The 17,661-nt window shown below is 38.3% G+C and overlaps 2 protein-coding genes across 4 annotated transcripts; one reads left to right on the top strand and one right to left on the bottom strand.

The window, feature by feature from the left end:
* Nucleotides 1-56: 56 nt before the first annotated feature.
* Nucleotides 57-15,422, top strand: slc25a35 (solute carrier family 25 member 35). Of its 3 annotated transcripts, none has more exons than XM_042431017.1 (8): nucleotides 57-1,096; nucleotides 1,233-1,298; nucleotides 1,378-1,530; nucleotides 2,799-2,933; nucleotides 4,010-4,171; nucleotides 12,273-12,378; nucleotides 12,834-12,949; nucleotides 13,421-15,422. In XM_042431017.1, the coding sequence occupies exons 1-6, from the start codon at nucleotides 725-727 to the stop codon at nucleotides 12,303-12,305; spliced, it is 921 nt and encodes a 306-aa protein (XP_042286951.1). In that variant the 5' UTR covers nucleotides 57-724; the 3' UTR covers nucleotides 12,306-12,378; nucleotides 12,834-12,949; nucleotides 13,421-15,422. The 3 variants fall into 3 exon arrangements, with proteins under 3 accessions (XP_042286951.1, XP_042286953.1, XP_042286952.1); XM_042431019.1 differs by having other exon boundaries at nucleotides 13,709-15,422; XM_042431018.1 differs by having other exon boundaries at nucleotides 12,876-12,949.
* LOC121910059 (mannose-P-dolichol utilization defect 1 protein-like) lies at nucleotides 10,414-16,946 on the bottom strand. Its single transcript, XM_042431020.1, has 7 exons — nucleotides 16,071-16,946; nucleotides 15,688-15,753; nucleotides 13,602-13,734; nucleotides 12,848-12,933; nucleotides 12,256-12,371; nucleotides 12,017-12,127; nucleotides 10,414-11,904 (listed from the first exon to the last, which is right to left on the bottom strand). The coding sequence occupies exons 1-7, from the start codon at nucleotides 16,159-16,161 to the stop codon at nucleotides 11,791-11,793; spliced, it is 717 nt and encodes a 238-aa protein (XP_042286954.1). The 5' UTR covers nucleotides 16,162-16,946; the 3' UTR covers nucleotides 10,414-11,790.
* Between the last annotated feature and the right edge of the window lie 715 nt (nucleotides 16,947-17,661).

Consider the following 17,661-nt stretch of genomic DNA (forward strand, 5'->3'; position numbering starts at 1 on the left):
CTAACTTGCTCAAGCAGCTGCCCATCGCACTGTGAGCCAAACGCCTACAAAGAGAAGGGATTGAGGAGCTGTTTTCATTGGCTGAGAAAACGAGCGTCAAACGTACGTACGTAATATCTCCGAGAGTTAATATCTCCAAGTTACGTTTGAAGATGTTTGTACGATTCACCTAAATGTTCTTTTGTCCTCTCTAAATTACAAAATGTAAAATGCTGGTCTTTTTTCCGGTATGCCCATCACACTACTGTGGATTTTTTTTAAATGTTGGAAGATATTTTCAAACACGAGATGGACGCTTTCTTTCTACAAAGGAAAATTGAAATCGAAATTATTAGAAAACAAAAGAGATGTAATTAATCCCAACAACAGCACAATGCAAAGCAATACAACACAACTTTTAACATGTGTATAAAAAATGACACAGACCTACATTAGAAGAAATTAATTTAATCCAAACCTGAATTCATAGACGGAACACCGCACTGTATTAACTAATCACTCAACAGTTCGTTTATGTGAATTACGAGTTTACGAGGGGCTCGTGAAGTGCTCTTGTGTCGCACTGATGTCACTGTAGCGTGTGTGTGTGTGTGTGTGTGTGTGTGAATGTACAGTGTGTGTGGGAGGAGTAAATGGTGCTGAGCAGAAACCCCCTGATATGAAGGACGAGTCGCACTGGCATCGGGCCTGAACCCCACATCAGTCCCCGCGCCGGTCGCTCGCGATGGATTTCGTGCTGAGCGGGGCGGCGGCTTGCGGAGCGTGTCTGTTCACCAACCCGCTGGAGGTCGTCAAAACGCGGATGCAGCTCCAAGGAGAGCTCCGGAGCCGGGGGACTTACCAGATTTATTATCGCAACGTGTTCCACGCTTTTTACACCATCGGGAAAGTGGAGGGACTCTCCGGCTTACAGAGAGGACTGGCACCCGGGCTAGTCTATCAGTTTGTTATGAATGGGGTCAGGCTCGGCTCGTACGCCGTCATTGAGTCCTCTGGTTACATCCACACTAACGGAAGGGTCAGCGCGGTCAAAACTATAGTATCAGGGGCTGTGGCAGGAGTGGTGGGAGCCGTGATGGGCAGTCCTGTATACTTGGTCAGTAGCTGGCTTTATTTTAGCCTGAGTAGGCTATTCTCTTTTTAATTTTTATTTGGTGTGTCATTTCCAAGGTGAGCTGTGCAGAGGTGAGTAACCATGGAGAAAAGTAAACTCAGATTGTCTCCATTGACAGGTAAAGACTCATCTGCAGAGTCAAGCTACCTCCTCAATTGCTGTTGGGCATCAGTATAAACACCAGGTAACATAATAACCCAAACTGAAGTTATTAAATCTGAGAGGTAGCAGTTTCCTAAAGTGTTCCTCCTCCTTCCTGTCAGGGGATGACCCACGCTTTGGCAGCCATCTACAGGCAGCATGGCATTCTGGGACTGTGGAGGGGCTCCAGTGCTGCTGTACCAAGGGTCAGCGTGGGGTCAGCTGCACAACTCTCCACCTTCTCCTCCTCCAAGGAGCTTGTGATTGACCTGCAGGTTAGAATATGTTACAGGGGTCGCTGGGGTTTGATCTCAACATGAAAGTTATCTAAATTCAGTGGTGGTGATATGGAAACAGGCTATCAGAAAAAAATTATATTAATATCAGAGAAAATTAACAGGCAACAATTTTAGTATTCAAAGTTTTTAGTATTAAAGACAAAAAGACAAAAACTAGCAGGTTCCAGCTTGTAAAATGTTGTTTTTTTTCCTCATATGATAGTAAACTGCTTTTAAGACTGTTAGTTGGACTAAATAAGCAGTGTGATGACATAACACTGGACCCTGAGAACCTGTGATAGGCCTTTTACACTATTTGCTGATATTATTTAGACCAAGCAATCCATCATATTGAGGAAAATAATAAGCAGATTCATCTATCACAAAAGAAATCATTAGTTGCAGCCCTAAACTCAGAGAGAGATCATTTGTTGTCAGCAGCGGTGCACAGACAATGAAAGCAGTCATTGTGTCACTGACAAAGCACCAGGCAGTACACCCTTCTGGAAGAGAAATTCAACACCTCTCATTGGGCCCTCTGGCTGAAAACATGCAGCTTACATAACCTGTACGCTTGCAGGGTGCAATTGTGGCTGCTGACCTAGTGCTAGTTTAAAAAGTCTTTCATACCTAATACCAGGACCACTTTCATCATCGAACAGTGCTGTATTCACCTGACCGCTCCACCTTCTTTGGTAAGGTTTCGTTAAACTACTTCCTTCATTTCCCAGACTTCATTTCAGCTGATCTAATTGGCCAATAGGTGAGTGAGGGTGGAAGTTCCACTGCCCCTTGCGTAAACTGCTGCACTGCTCCAGTGAATTACAGCTGTGTTTTTAAAAAGTGAATCAGTTAAAGCTGGCAATATGCCAAGTGGCGCTGTTCCTCAATATTCAGTAAACGCAGGCGGTCGACATCACTTTCATGTAAAAGACCTTCAAACTAAATAGCATTTACTGCTTTATTGTTATGAGGCCATCCTTATAAAGCTTGAGGCAAGACTGTAGCTGCTGGAATGTGTGTGTGTGCTGCATAGGTTTTAATAATAGAACCATTCCTCTGTTTCACTACATGTGGGAGGTCATGACCAGTTAAAATTAGAAATGGCTATACATGTGGGGGAATCCTGATGATGGTCTAAATCTTTTTCTGGATGAAGTATGCCACATCTTGTCACTTTCACTTCTATCACATATCCTTAAGTGCCTTGTGTTACCCTGTTTGGCCTTATCACCTCACAGTATTGTTATTTTCTCCTTTCCAAGGTGTTCCCAAAGGACAGCTGGTTGGTGGCCTTGAGTGCCGGCATGATAAGCAGCGTGGTGGTGGTGTTGGGGATGACGCCTTTCGATGTGGTGAGCACAAGGCTCTACAACCAGCCTGTGGATCACCTTGGCAAGGTGAGGAGACAAACCAATATGTTTTAATAGTAACTTTACACTCAGGGTGTTGTCTGAATTATACTCAGTTGCACCTGTAACCATGGTGATGTTACAGGATCTTGTAGTATATCTGTACATTACTGCAGCAAGGTGATAAGTTAAAGCACTGGAGGTTAGCAAAAACAAGATTTTCAGGTGGTGTTCAGTTACTCTTTGAGTTGTACACCTCAAGATTTTCATTATATCAAATCACATTTTTGATAATATTTATGAAACATTTTTTCAGCAATAGTCATTACATGTACTTGTGTTCTGTTATAGCCTTTATGTAGCAGTTTTCACTGTAACTAGCAGTGTCTGCCATTCCCACACTAGATAATTGTGCACTGATGCACAGGTTCTCAAAGGAAATAGTTGACTGAATTTGAAATATGCGTATGAAACCTCTCAAGCCAGAGTTTGTTTAACTGCACTGTAAACAGATTGCTCATCTGTTGCATTTCTGAGAGTTACTGTGTGTTCACATAGACTGCAAAACTAATTTTAGATGCGGTGCAATGACATACAAAGTCAATGCAAAGACACAAGCACACACCAATTTGCCTGTGTTGAAAATGTATCCACACAAGTTGAAATGTTTCAACTTGAGCAAAAAATTTGCACGTGTTGTGGGATTTTATGAATGTACTTCATGAACATACAGAAAGGAGAGGGAAAAGGACAGAGGTTCAGTCAGAGGCTGAACTGAACACAAATACACAAGCACACTCCCTTAGACAAAGTTGGTGCCTTTCATTGCTGGCTAGCTTACAGATAATGTGCAGTAATGTATTTTGGCTGTTTGGGGCAAATAAACACAAACGTTCCAGTGGTCAAACCTACGCGAGTAACGCATGGCGAAAATTCAGTTTGCGTTCTTTCTGAACACACCATGAGCTATCAGTGGTGTGTTTGCTGCTTTCAGTTGAAGTCAAATCACTCTTATCACCTGTAACATAACCACAGGTAACACCAAACCAAACAAGATTGAAATCTTAAGGATTATAACTGATCATCTATTCAGATCTTGGTTAAATGACTTTCTCATCTTGCAGGGCCAGCTTTATAAAGGATTCACAGACTGCTTTTCTAAGACGCTGAGGAAGGAAGGTGTGATGGGACTCTACAAAGGATTGGGAGCCTCTTATTTCCGGCTTGGTCCACACACCATTCTGTCTTTGTTCTTCTGGGATGAACTGCGCAAACTCTACTGGCAGGTTAGATAACACCAGGGACGAGGAAATTGAAAAATGGGCAACTCATTAATCTCTGAGTGCATAGGTTAAATGAGTCCTCATATAATGAATTTACTATTATGAGGTAAAAGAAAAACCAGGGGATGTTCTCCTTTCTTAATGGGAAAGAGCAAAGGTAATGCTTTACACTCCAATAAGAAAACACTTTAGTAGAGTCAAAATGCAGCAGGGAGGAAATGTCTGGAGAACTGCTGCTGGGAGTTCTGAATAATTCAGATAAGATAAAACAGATATAAATGCACATGGGTTTGTCTTGTTGACATACAATATGTGCAAAGATAGGAGGAAAACCTACAACTTAGAGAATAATGTAATAGACCTTATATTCAGTGTACTGTGTGCTCTCTTGGGTAAAAACATCAAACATCATGTCCTCTTATAGCTCTTAAACTCTTTGGTTATATACTATTCCAAAAGATATAAAAGGGTCTGCAGTGGACACAACTGTACCTTCAAATGTCAAATGTCACATCAAATGTGGCCCACAGCTTCAGAAAAATAAACAGATCATGCCAACAGCAACACGTAATGTCTAGTATGAAATTATATGTGCAAGTTGGCCAGGTGGTAGCTGCTCCTCTGTTGCTGCTCTCTTTTAATTAATGAAATTAATGAAACGCACGTAATGGTATAAACCAGTGCAATCAGATGTCCTGCAACAGCCTTTTACTAGCAGAAGGTGACGCTGAGTATGACAGAGCAAAAGAAGTAAAGAATTCTGGGGATTTCTTGTATGTAAATTTGCCTTCAAGGTGTTGTTGCTGAGAAATGTCTCCTGACTAACACTCCGGTGAGCCAGTCAGTACATGATGTGCACGCCTTAGTTTTAAAATCTGGAGGATATCCCAACATTTCCAAAGATACCTAATATGTTAGGCTGAATCAGGGCTGTGCGACATGACGATATATATCGTGTGACAATAGAAAAAAGTCTATTGTTTCATATTATGCTCTATCGTTTATTTATATTATATTCTGATGCAAATCACACTCTTTACAGCAATATTTTTCATTTGGAGTCTGTCCATTTTTTGCGCAGATTACATTGATAAATTACTCCTCCTGGCTTTTTACTCCCAAAGCTTTTATTGCAATTACAAGAACATAAAAGATGTAATTGTCAACTCTCCACAGCTGTTTCTCTTTTACTGCGCTGCACACACACACACAGGGCTCAGACCTGCCTGTGCTGAGAAAGAGCAGAAATGTTATCTGCCAAAAGTATGTGCATTTGTTTAATTTCAGCTCGGTGTGAAAGTCTCTGTTGTGTTCTGCTGTCATTTAAGGTCACGTTACTCTCCTGTGCTCTCTATTGTTCACTGTGGGTGGGGCTGAGGCCTCTGTGTGTGTGCTGCACACTCAGGAGAGAAAGTGAACCAGGCAAAGCACACGAGCTGACAACAACTATACTGCAGACCAATATTTATTCACTGAAATAAAATGTGCTGTATCGGGATAGGCTTTTGGTCATATCGCCCAGCCCTCGGCTGAATTTTTGGAAAATGTGTGTTAAATAATGCAGAAGACATCTAGAATATTTCTGTTTGATGGAATGGTGCAGCCATAAAAACATGAAGGCTTGTGTTTGATGGTTTCACTCAGAAGAGCTGAAACAAAATGATACAGAATATACTGTATGTTTATATATATAATGCTGTCAGACAGTGAAATAAGATGATTTTTCCTACCTTAATGGGGAAAACTGTATGTTAAAGGGTTAAAGCCAGCTCATGAAGGACAACCCTCCAAAGTTTCCTCTAAAATGTCCTTAACTGTTTCCTTTCCTAAACGAGACATCTGACCTTAGGACATAGGACCTCGCATATTACAACAGAGCATACTTCCCGTCCAGTAAAACTGCTAAAACAGGATGTCAAATCAAATTAAGATCAAGAGATATTTCTTGCATACGCCTTCAGTGTATTTTTTATTTTAAATGAGATTCCTCCTAGTAAAGTGAGAGAAATAGCTATACTACATGTACCTTTTTTTACACTTCCATTAACTATACTATATAATACACAGTACTACATAGTATACAGCACATGAAGCTTACTACACGCCTCATACTAAACTAAAACGACACAAAACCTCCTTTGACGGACGTCATATCATCTGTGAACTCAGCCAACCAGCAAATCTGAAAATGGGAGGAGCTGCTACTATCTCAATAAAGAACTTAAAAGTCAACCTCATGGTGGCGCTAGAGGAAAAATCAAGCATTCACCAAAGTCTGTGTGATTCAGCCTGTGAGGTTGTGAATTTCTTAGCAATCCTTTGAATAGTTGTGGAGATATTTCAGTTTAGACCAAAGTGGTGCAAATGTGGACCAATCAACAGATGAAGATTGCCATCCCTAGAGCCGTGAGGTTAGCATGGCTAAAAATAAATTCTATAAAGCTAAAAATGAAAAAGGTATTATTTCAGCACACCACACTGGCAGTAAAATGCTCACTGCATCAAATGGATAGGACTACGTTCAGGATCTCTAAGAGTTTCTGCATGTTAATAGTTTGTTCTTCAGCTTTTGAATTGAGCTGCGTACTGACATGTATGTACAAATACAGTTTAGTACATCTCCATTCATTCATTCTTCAGAATGATTTATGCTTATTTCTATAGAGACATATACATAAACCCACAAGTGAAAAGACTAATGTCATTTTTATTATGGCCTAAGCCAGTTTGCTCTCTTACCTCTTATGTCCGGGTGGGCTTTTGTAAAATAATACATATACATTTCAATGAAAATACATAATAAAAGCAAAAAAAACAGATAGTACTAATTACAATAAAAGTCCCATAAAAGTAGATAAAATCTTAAGGAAAGACAGTTGATCACTCATGACCACATGCCTGATAACTCCTCAAAAACTGTTATTAAACTGTCTTACAACTCATCAGAGGTTTCACTGAAATCAGCTGATTTACAACTTCATGTATACATGTCTGTGTGCAACATGGCTTTGTCACATCCATTTGCTTCAAAACTGCTGAACTATTTCTCTTTTACCTCTGATCACTCATCTGTAATATGCAGCATAAAGCGTTTCTTAATTCTTTAGAAACACAAGGTGCTCGACCTTTCCAGGATCATATCAGCAACAGCTTGTTACTGGTGTTTTCAAAATCTTTAAGTTGACTCATCTACAGTAGCAAAATCAAAATCCACATGTATTTTGAGAAACTTATGGTGATAATGTTTTTAATATTGGGATAATGTAGCTACAGTATAATGATATAGCTTTAAAAAAAACTTCTTCAGTCGACTGTTTTTACTGTACACGACAATTGTGCCAACATTTACTAAAATTTACTCCCTAACATTTAGTTTACAGCCCAGAATTGATGCAGACTTGAACCTATTATTGATCCTTTTTTATGGTTTTATTATGGCCTTTGAAAAGTTTAACACAGAGGAGTTTGAAAATTATGTTCTATTGACTCAAACAGCTCAGTGTCTTTTCTCTCAAAAATGCCAAACCATCATTATAGTTAGTGCACCAGTACACAGTTTATTTGTGGTTTTGTGAAACCTGCACCTTCAAGCCAATAGTCAGATTACTATGACATGTACACTGTGGTTAACCCTGTCGAAATAGATGGTTAAACACTGCTCTCTTGTGTGTGAGTCAGATTTGATGATTTCTTCATAAAGTGCACGATACTCTGCAAAGTGTCAAGGATTTTATGGTAATAACATGTAATAAATAACAGAACAGAGGAAACAAATGTTACTTTAGTTTATTTTGTATGATGAAGTTGAAGCAAGCAAGAGTTGCCATTTTTACACTTTTAAAGGAATTTTATCTTCTTGATGTAATGACATCCATTTGTACTATAAACATTGTATATGGTTTATTATGAAGTATTCTTATGTTTGTTAGATTAACACATTTTAGATTTAACTTGTAGGTTCAAAGTAATTCAAGTGGGTTATAGTAGGACATCACACTTAACAGCAGTACCCTCTGTACTGCATATTTCATACACTGACTCAACAATTATCATATTTCATGTGGTTTAAAAGGACCAGAGTAGCCCTCCACAGACCACTCTATTAGACTATGAAAACTTTTAAATAATAGCTCTAACAATTCTAACCAGAAGTGATTCCTGACAAACAAACTTGTGCCAAACCTTGTGCTAAAACGATCAAACTGAACTGGCAGCTGAAAACCAAACTGAAAACCAGACTGTGGCGGACTACTAACCTCATACAATAAATACATAAGAACAGTTACACCTGATTCTTAACATGTTATACTTGTACTGTCCACTACCTTTGCCATGGCCATCTTTGTTAAGGCAATGTGAACTGTGGGTTGAATGTAAAGCTGTTAACTGTGGTCTACAATGACTACAGACTGGAAATTTACAGGTTTGTTCCTTCATTTTGTAGCTAGAGGAATTTCTAAAATGAGTGTTCAAGGAGGAACTGGTGATAAAGATACTGTTGCTTGGAAACTGCTCAACTCTTTTTCAGATGGTCTCAAATGTGAAGTCTCAGACTACTTGTGAATGTTAAAACTTATGAAAGCTGGACAAGAGTTGAGATGTACTAATGATGAATGTTACATGCAGCAGCTTGTTTCATGAATGTGATGCAAAATGCACTTCCTGTTGTGAGCAGACATGAGGAGTAAATAAATTGCCAGACTTTTTATTGACAGCTTATCTGTGTTGCTTATCTTGTTTCCTGTTGTATGGGCTAAATTGAACACTAGAAAAAAAAAAGGACTCTTACAGTTTTATTTTAGGTTGTTGACGTTACATAGCTGTGGTGGTTATAAGGTTCACTTCCCTTCACTTTAAAAGAATTGGTCATCTTCCCACCATTACATTTAAAAATGAACAATTGATGAGTTTCCCTTCTGGCTAATAGAATTAGAGAACAGAAAGTGCAGCACTCTGTGTTTTCACATTTTGTAATGAATTTATCAAGTGATCCAAAATGGGGTCTCGACTCCAGGATTGAAACCATGTACATTGTCCTCTTGGAAGAGTATCCTCATTGTAGGCTAATTTCATAGAAATGATCATTTTTAACAAGTGCATGATTTTAATTGACTAATTACTAGAACTAATCATAATGAAAGATTTTTAAAAATTCTGAAATATGTGTGTGATTAAATAAAAACAAGACACAGTGTCTATAACCATGCTAACAGCTTTGTGAGGCTGTACTGTACTTCACAGTGGTGCTTTGAGCTAAATGCTAATGCTAGTATGACAATGTTAACATGCTGATGTTAAGCAGGTTTAATGTTTACCATATTCACTATCTTAGTTTAGCATGTTAGCATGCTAAAATTTGCTAATTAGCACTAAACAAAAAATTCAGCTGGGAATATTACTAGTTTTTCAAGTATTTGGTCATAAACCAACGTGTTCGACAAATTAAAATGTTGACCTGATGATAGCACTGGATGAAAAGTCAGGGGATCAGCAAAGTTTTACATTTCATCCTGAGGGTGCCATTAATGTCTGTACCAAATTCAACTGTTGCAACCCGTCCAACAGTGGTTGAGACATTTCAAACACTCAAAATGACAAATGTAGTGGTGGTGTTAGAGGAAGAGGTTAACACCAAAGTCATTGGAATAATGGACCAAATTGTATCATATTTCTTCGCCATTCAGTTACGATATTTCACAAGAGAAGAATGTTGACATTGTTACTCTACAGGAAAAGTCAGGGGATGATCAGTCTGACTTTGGACCAAAGTTGTGGACAGACAGACCGACATTATCATAGTTTTAATTAATCTGTATTTTGAGAGAAAGCCATGACATGATGAGTGATCTGTCCTCCATTAATCAACTGATTTGCAGCGAATATATTATCTATATAATAAATCATTCACAGAATCTTTTGTTTCAGCTACTGAGACCAGTTAACTGGATTTTCATTGTGTACAATACGAGGCATGTCTAGTAATACCTGGGTCATTATGGCACGGCCTCTGACATATGAATGTTACAGTTATCACTCATTGCTTTGCTTTAGATAACTAACAAGGTCACACAAGTCAAAGTCTCCCTTAGTGAAACTTCAAACATAACAACAGAAACAGCTGAGTTGTAACATGACTCCCAAAAGGAAACATGTTGGAGTCAGAAAGTTTTATGTACACGCAGATAACATTTGACAAAGCCTAACACCTTGACGTAAAGGTGAATGAAGGTGACAGCTCTGTTAATTCACTTACAAACACCTGTATATTGTGGCAAAATTTTATTTTATGAATTTCAGACAGGAATGTTCACTAAAAATAATTCACAGTATCATTACCATCAGGTTAATGTGTTATTGGTGCATGTGCACTTCACTGAGCAACACTGGACACTTTGTTCATGGTGCTGGAAATACGAGAAGCTCAGAGGGGCTCATTTATGAAAAGGTTCTTACACTCAACATCGGTAAGAAGAAATGTAAAAATATCAACAGGTTTAGGTATATTCTGAATCCTATATTTAGGTAAACAAGTTTTTTTTCAGTCTTAAACATGATTTACTGGAACTACCATAGAAGCTCTTCCTTAATTACCCTAAATAGATACTAATTTCAAGGTTGATGGTGACATTCAACCCCTCAGATTAAGAGGAAAATTCTGGGAAATTACTGTCTCATACTCATCCCTAAATACCTTCAGCTGAACTACCTTCAGGCTCCAGTGAACGGAAACCTGAGCCAGTTCTGGGAAGTTCCCACATGTAAATGTTTCTTGTGAATTTATGTGCAAGTAAGAAACAGAATGTTGCTGAGAAAAGAGCATATTCTCTGGAAATAATGTTTTAAATAGACATGCTTTAAAAAATCAAGTTGAAAAAACACTTGAAGTTGGTGTACTTAACGTTTCCATTTAGCAATTCTGCAATTTCAAAATTCAACTTTGACAACATTCATAAATTTCACTCTTTGTTGAGGCGGTTGAAATCAAACTTTTTCCTGGCAGAAGTGCTACCAGCAAATCATGAATGCATCATGAGCAGGATTTTCCTTCAACCACTGAGGAAAACTAATCAATGATATTAATCTGATCTGATGAAAGCTTATGAGTTTATACATAACTGCTGCGTGACTGTATGTCTTCCCCAGTTTTAAGGCTTGTATGGGGGTTGCTACTGCATTACAAATTACACAGACTATTGAAACTCTTGTAAAAAAAAATGTTTGTAGACTTGTTTACCTCACTGTTCCTACCTCTGGTTACTGAATAGATGAACTGTTAGGTTCAAGTGAAGGTGTGAAGTAATTCTCATTTCAACCACTAGAGGGAAATAAAACCATTTTATTCCCTCATCATTACTATGATGGGAAACTGCACAAAAGATATGTAAAAATACACAAAGCTACTAAACAGCACAACGCTGAGAGTTCTCATTTACACAGATACAAAGCACATGACTTGTTTTAAGCGTGTACAAAAAGACTGTAAACATTTACTGCTATTTGAGTTATTGATATGACGACATCTGGCACAGAATCACAAAACATATCTTGCACTATACGAAGGACTTGCATATGATGTGAAACTGTTACATTTTTGATTTGATATGTTGCCAACATTGTCACCTTTACTCAGTCTTCTTTTTACTGCTGCTCTTGTAGCAGAGGACCTGGGCCAGAAGGACACAGCCGAGACAGGCTGACAGGGTGTGGGACAGAGTAGTGAGAGAGCCTCCTTCCTCCTACAAGAAAAAAAAAGTTTGCACAAGCAGCAATGACAGATTAGAGAGGTGTAAAATATGTTCTTGTGCAACTTTCTATGTTTGTGTTTGTGTGTACTTCCAAACTGCGTACCTGCAGAGAAACAAAGAGAAGACCCAGAGACCCTGCGCACGATAGGAACACAGACAGAGTGGACAGTTGTCCCGTGTGGCCATTACAGTAGTTAGTTCCAGCCTGGAGAACCTGGAAAAAACAAATCCAGCAATGAAATTCACTCCCCTTGATGAATTCACATTTACCGTACATAATCACAGTTTAAGTTGTCATGTCTTATTAATCATGACTGACAAGATAAGTGACTCAGTTGCTACCTTGCTTGCAATTAAAGCTGCCAGAGCGGAAGGCTGCATCACTGAGATGACTGCTGCAGCTGTATAGGAGCCCAGGAGGAACATTAAACCACTGTAAGTCAAGAGGAACAGCACTCCTGCCAAGTAAGAGAAAACAGAATCATATAAGATGTATAAGACGGTATTCACAAGAAAAAACACACACAGTGAAATGCCTTAAGAAGAAGTGCTGTTATCGTTGTAATTGCTCTACCAACAAAAGGTTAAATGAAAGGTTTATGGGTCAAATGGTATAACCTCAAGGTTCCAGGAAAGCTTTGAGCAAGACATGACACAGGAAGAGGTGTGATAATCATCTGAAACAGCTGTTATCTGTTAAACCCCTCTTAACATTCAGCGTAAGACTGAATATGAATATGAATATGAATAATGAATCTATATATTTGTGACCTGTTTTTAAAGATTTACATCTTCGGTAGGAATGAATGTGAGAGCCACAGACAGGAAAAGGGCTTTTCATAGGATTTGTTGACAATTAGAAACATATAGAACAACAGCAGTCTCATCCTTTAAATATGTACATTCTTTGGAATGTGCAGGTATGTGTGCTAACCTTTGAGAGTTTCACCACGATAACGCAGGATGAGGAAGACAATCACTGCTGTCTGGGCCAACGTGAAGAGCCTCTCACCCCAGGCACTGTGGAGCAGTTCAGGTAAAACACATGTATGATAACAGATACATACTGTCAACTGGAAAACAGAGCAAATACTCTCTATCAGAGAGTCTCAAATATTTACAATGTACTGACACTAATGAAGCCACAGTCTTTAAACTTGACATAACTTGTGACGAGGTGTAGGCTTCATCTGTTATACATTTACTGAATGGATGTACACGGATGTCTTGTGCAAACAGCTCACTTCCACTTCATACTTCACATATTCTTTAAGCATGAGCAAACATCTAGTATAACGTGATTTAAGCTGGTTTAACATTACTGTAGTTTTCCAGCATCATAGAAACAGACAACCTCCTGAGATTTTAGCCCACTGCTATGTTTACTACAACTGTGTGTTTCTACACTTTCTACATCTCAAATCATTAAACTAGGAGAGGTTTGCAACATGCATGAAACAAAGCCTGTGACACTAATGTCACTTAATGACTCTGTCTCTGATGTCAGTGAATCAGAGAAAGCCGAGAACTGTCAGAAACGTTTCTCTCACTTGGTGACATCTGACATGAAGAGAGCACTAAGGAGTTCCTACCTGCTGTGATCTTAGAGCACTTACATTAAGAAATCAACTACTATGTGTAAGAGTATGGTCTTTGACTTGTTTACCACCCGGCTATTAATTACGTACAAGAGTGGGAAGCTGTTGGCCACAGCATACACAACAGGACATGAGAAGGCATAAAGCTGCAGCAGGACGGAGGGGAGACTCAGGCCCTCTGCACTTCCTCTCCACAGTATCTTCAACAGCTGAAGTAGCTGCGCTGCAGGGAGACAACAGACCAAAATCACCGAGTATCAGGATTGAAGACCCCCAGCATGTAGATTTGGTGTAGAGCTGCAACGATTAGTCGATTAATCAATCAAAAGAAAATTAACTGGCAACAGTTTTGATAATTTATTAATTGTTTGAGTAATTTTTTCAGCAAAAATACCAAAGTTCTCTGGTTCCAGCATCTTAAATGTGACAATCTTGCCGTTTTTCTTTGGCAAATATGACAGTAAATTGAACATTGTACAGTTCAACAAGCTCACTGTGGGCTATGAGAAACTGTGAATGGCATTTTGTTCACATTTTTTTTAACATTTCATTGACTAAATGATTAATCAATGTATTCACTGATAATGAAAATAAGCATTAGTTGCACCCCTAATTTGATAGTTGTTCAAGTTAGCGATGAATATGTAAATTATAATAAAATAAAAAAACGGGCAGTTGAACAGCTGGCTGACACTGAAACGAGGTACAGCTGCTTCTTCTTATTGTTATTATTATTATTATTATTGTTATTATCGTTAGTATGTGTATGCAAAAATAACTTCTTAATATCCATATTAAATTGTATTTTCTACACTGTATTATGGCATGATTCTGCTATTAACTTGTGAGAAGATGTTTGTGCTTCTGCATAGACGACATGTTAATGTTGAGGTCTTGCAATATCATGTATCGATGTTGTAATGGTTGTATGCACTACTAACCGCAGCAAGTACTGAATAGTACTGGTAGTTTATCAAAGCACTTAAAGGAATTTGGATTCTAGTTTGATCATTGTGTTGTGAAGAGATTCAATCAGTAATGATCTATTCAATCATTGCAGTGTAAAAAAACAAAGAAATAATAGGCGTTATGAGAGGTTTTGGGGTTGTTTGATATTTTTTTCTCATTTTGTTCTAAAACAATCTCATCTGTGAGTATGTCAGGGAAGAAAACTATTGAACCAGTTAGTTGTTGATGTCCTGCTGCTGTTAGTCGATTAATCAATCAAAAGAAAATTAACTGGCAACAGTTTTGATAATTTAGTAATTGTTTGAGTAATTTTTACAGTAAAAATACCAAAGTTCTCTGGTTCCAGCATCTTAAATGTGACAATCTTGCCGTTTTTCTTTGGCAAATATGACAGTAAATTGAACATTGTACAGTTCAACAAGCTCACTGTGGGCTATGAGAAACTGAATGGCATTTTGTCCACATTTTTTTAACATTTCATTGACTAAATGATTAATCAATGTATTCACTGATAGTGAAAATAAGCATTAGTTGCACCCCTAATTTGATAGTTGTTCAAGTTAGCGATGAATATGTAAATAATAATGACATAAAAAAAGCTATTGATGACCATGTGAGTCAACGGGCAGTTGAACAGCTGGCTGACACTGAAACGAGGTACAGCTTCTTCTTCTTCTTCTTCTTATTATTATTATTATTATTATTATTATTATTATTACTATTATTATTATTATTATCGTTAGTGTGTGTATGCAAAATTGTATTTTCTACACTGTATTATGGCATGATTCTGCCATTAACTTGTGAGAAGATGTTTGTGCTTCTGCATAGACATGTTAATGATGAGGTCTTGCAATATCATGTATCGATGTTGTAATGGTTGTATGCACTGTTAACCGCACCAAGTACTGAAAAGTACTGGTAGTAAAGCACTTAAAGGAATTTGGATTCTAGTTTGATCATTGTGTTGTGAAGAGATTCAATCAGTAATGATCTATTCAATCATTGCGGTGTAAAAAAACAAAGAAATAATAGGCGTATTGAGAGGTTTTGGGGTTGTTTGATATTTTTTTCTCATTTTGTTCTAAAACAATCTCATCTGTGAGTATGTCAGGGAAGAAAACTATTGAACCAGTTAGTTGTTGATGTCCTGCTGCTGTTGTCACGTGATTAAATCAGGTAGGTTTGGGTTGAGGAGAAGTCTTACCCAGAAATGTGTCCAGGAGGATCCAAAATCCAGCAGTTTTGTTCAGGACAAACTTAATGCACGGCACTGAAGCACACAGGAATGAAAAATGTTAAAATAATCTGTATAATGCAGATGTTCAGAGGGGTGAACGCCTGTTGCTGGTCAACACTGGTGTGAACGAATCCCTAAAACATGATTTTATGAACGAAACGTAAGGAACATCCCATATAGCTCAAATAATATCACAGTTTTGTTTAACCCAAAAAGTTTACAATGTTGACTTGTAAGTGGGAGACGCGAAACATCTCCCATAACACTCCTTTGCCTCCCGCACAACTGGAAAAGTGTTTTCGCAACTTTTCTCCAGCTTGCTTCAAAATTTTCACAACGACGAGCCTCACCGTGAAAGTGAAAGTTGACGAAAAGCTCCTCGTAACATTTTGCTGGCATTAAATGCGTAACCAGGAACTCTTTGACGGGAGACGTAGCCATTGTCGGTCAGCTGTAGCCGGGAGTGGTCCACACAGTAACGGGGGGAGGGGTTCAAAGGTTCCCCAATATTTATACAGCCAAACAGGACACAGAGCCAGGACACTTTAAACTGCTATCACCGGTGATATTTGTTGTTCTGAAGTCCATGATTACATAAAAAGTCACTTCTTTTTTTGTTGGAAACCCAATATGTGTCCTCACTCATGTGAATTACCTTGTTAACATGGCCACTATTTTAGTACAGGCTGATTAGTTTAGCAGGTATTTGGTCATAAACCAAAGTATTAATTGGACAAAGTTTTGACTTGATGGGGACATGAGTTTGTGTATCAAATGAAGAAGCACCTCAACCCTATCAAATGTATCCTGGTGGCAGTGGCCTTGAAACTCTTAACCACTTGAAGGAGGAGGGCCACACACAGACTTGCTCCTTTCATCAACTTCTTTATTCAAACAACGTGAATGTCCAACAGTAGTTGAGATATTGCACTCAAAAGAATGTCAACCTCATGGTGGCACTGGAGGAAAAGTCAGGAGGTCAGAGGGGATGCAGTGTCTGGGAAACATGAACTTTGATCTGTTGTTGGCACAAGATAAAAAGTCAGGAGATCAAAAGTGTCAGTATAGTTTATTCATACTGAGAGAGGATATGTGCATTATTTCATGACGAGCCATCCAGTAATTGTTGAGATATTTCTATCTTTATCAAATTGGTGGACTGACCGACTCTATCCATCACTAGCATGGCCAAAAAAAATCTACTCCTTTTCCCTCATTGAAATCCAGAATCTATGAATATGCTAATATTTTTCATTTCATAAGTCTAACCTCTAGACAAAAGATGTCTCCTACTTCACTGGAAAGTCTCTTCTCAGTGAACGCGCACTGGAGATTTCAAGTTTGCACATCACACCTCTGTAATTTGCATATTGGACCAACATTGGCTTCCAAACTAGTTGTGATGACATAAATCATGCTAGTAGGTACACACCTTAAATCTTGTTATTGCCGAGATGTTCTGCCTCATTGTTACCTTGAGATATTATTACTAAGATACCAGGCTGTTACTTCTGTAATTACCATGATAATACTCCAGTATAGTCCTGTTTTCCCAAGATATGAGCCCCTTATTACCTTATTATTACAGAGCTGCAATATTAAGTGTTACCCTGATGGTAGATGTGTGAACAACTGCAGTCATATTTACTTCCTATACCACACTCCTCTTAACTATGCATATATGTTTCTCTCTTGAGGTTGGATCCAAATGGAAATTCTCTTCTCTGAAACCAGGAAGGATTTGAGCAGCAGGAACAACGTGTAGTAGAAAATATGAATTTCAGTGTTGGTGCTAGTCGTACATGGCTTCAGCACTCTGAGTTAGTCACATTGAGTGTGTATTTTATGAAGATACAGTGTTTGTAGTACTGCAATTTTGTGGTGTTGGCTCAATGTTCATTTAACTTCTGCAAATGTTCTTATTAATTGTATTTGTTATTG

The sequence above is a fragment of the Thunnus maccoyii genome, chromosome 13, assembly GCF_910596095.1.
Source record: "Thunnus maccoyii chromosome 13, fThuMac1.1, whole genome shotgun sequence".
Taxonomy (NCBI): domain Eukaryota; kingdom Metazoa; phylum Chordata; class Actinopteri; order Scombriformes; family Scombridae; genus Thunnus; species Thunnus maccoyii.

Excerpts from the sequence above, each read along its gene's own strand:
- slc25a35 (XM_042431017.1), top strand. The coding sequence starts at position 725 with ATGGATTTCGTGCTGAGCGGGGCGGCGGCTTGCGGAGCGTGTCTGTTC. Across the intron at positions 1,299-1,377 it reads GGCATCAGTATAAACACCAG|GGGATGACCCACGCTTTGGC; the intron begins GTAACATAATAA and ends CCTTCCTGTCAG. Across the intron at positions 2,934-4,009 it reads CTGTGGATCACCTTGGCAAG|GGCCAGCTTTATAAAGGATT; the intron begins GTGAGGAGACAA and ends CTCATCTTGCAG.
- LOC121910059 (XM_042431020.1), bottom strand. The coding sequence starts at position 16,161 with ATGGCTACGTCTCCCGTCAAAGAGTTCCTGGTTACGCATTTAATGCCA. Across the intron at positions 12,934-13,601 it reads GCCAACAGCTTCCCACTCTT|TGCCTGGGGTGAGAGGCTCT; the intron begins GTACGTAATTAA and ends ACTGCTCCACAG. Across the intron at positions 12,128-12,255 it reads CAGCTTTAATTGCAAGCAAG|GTTCTCCAGGCTGGAACTAA; the intron begins GTAGCAACTGAG and ends TGTTTTTTCCAG.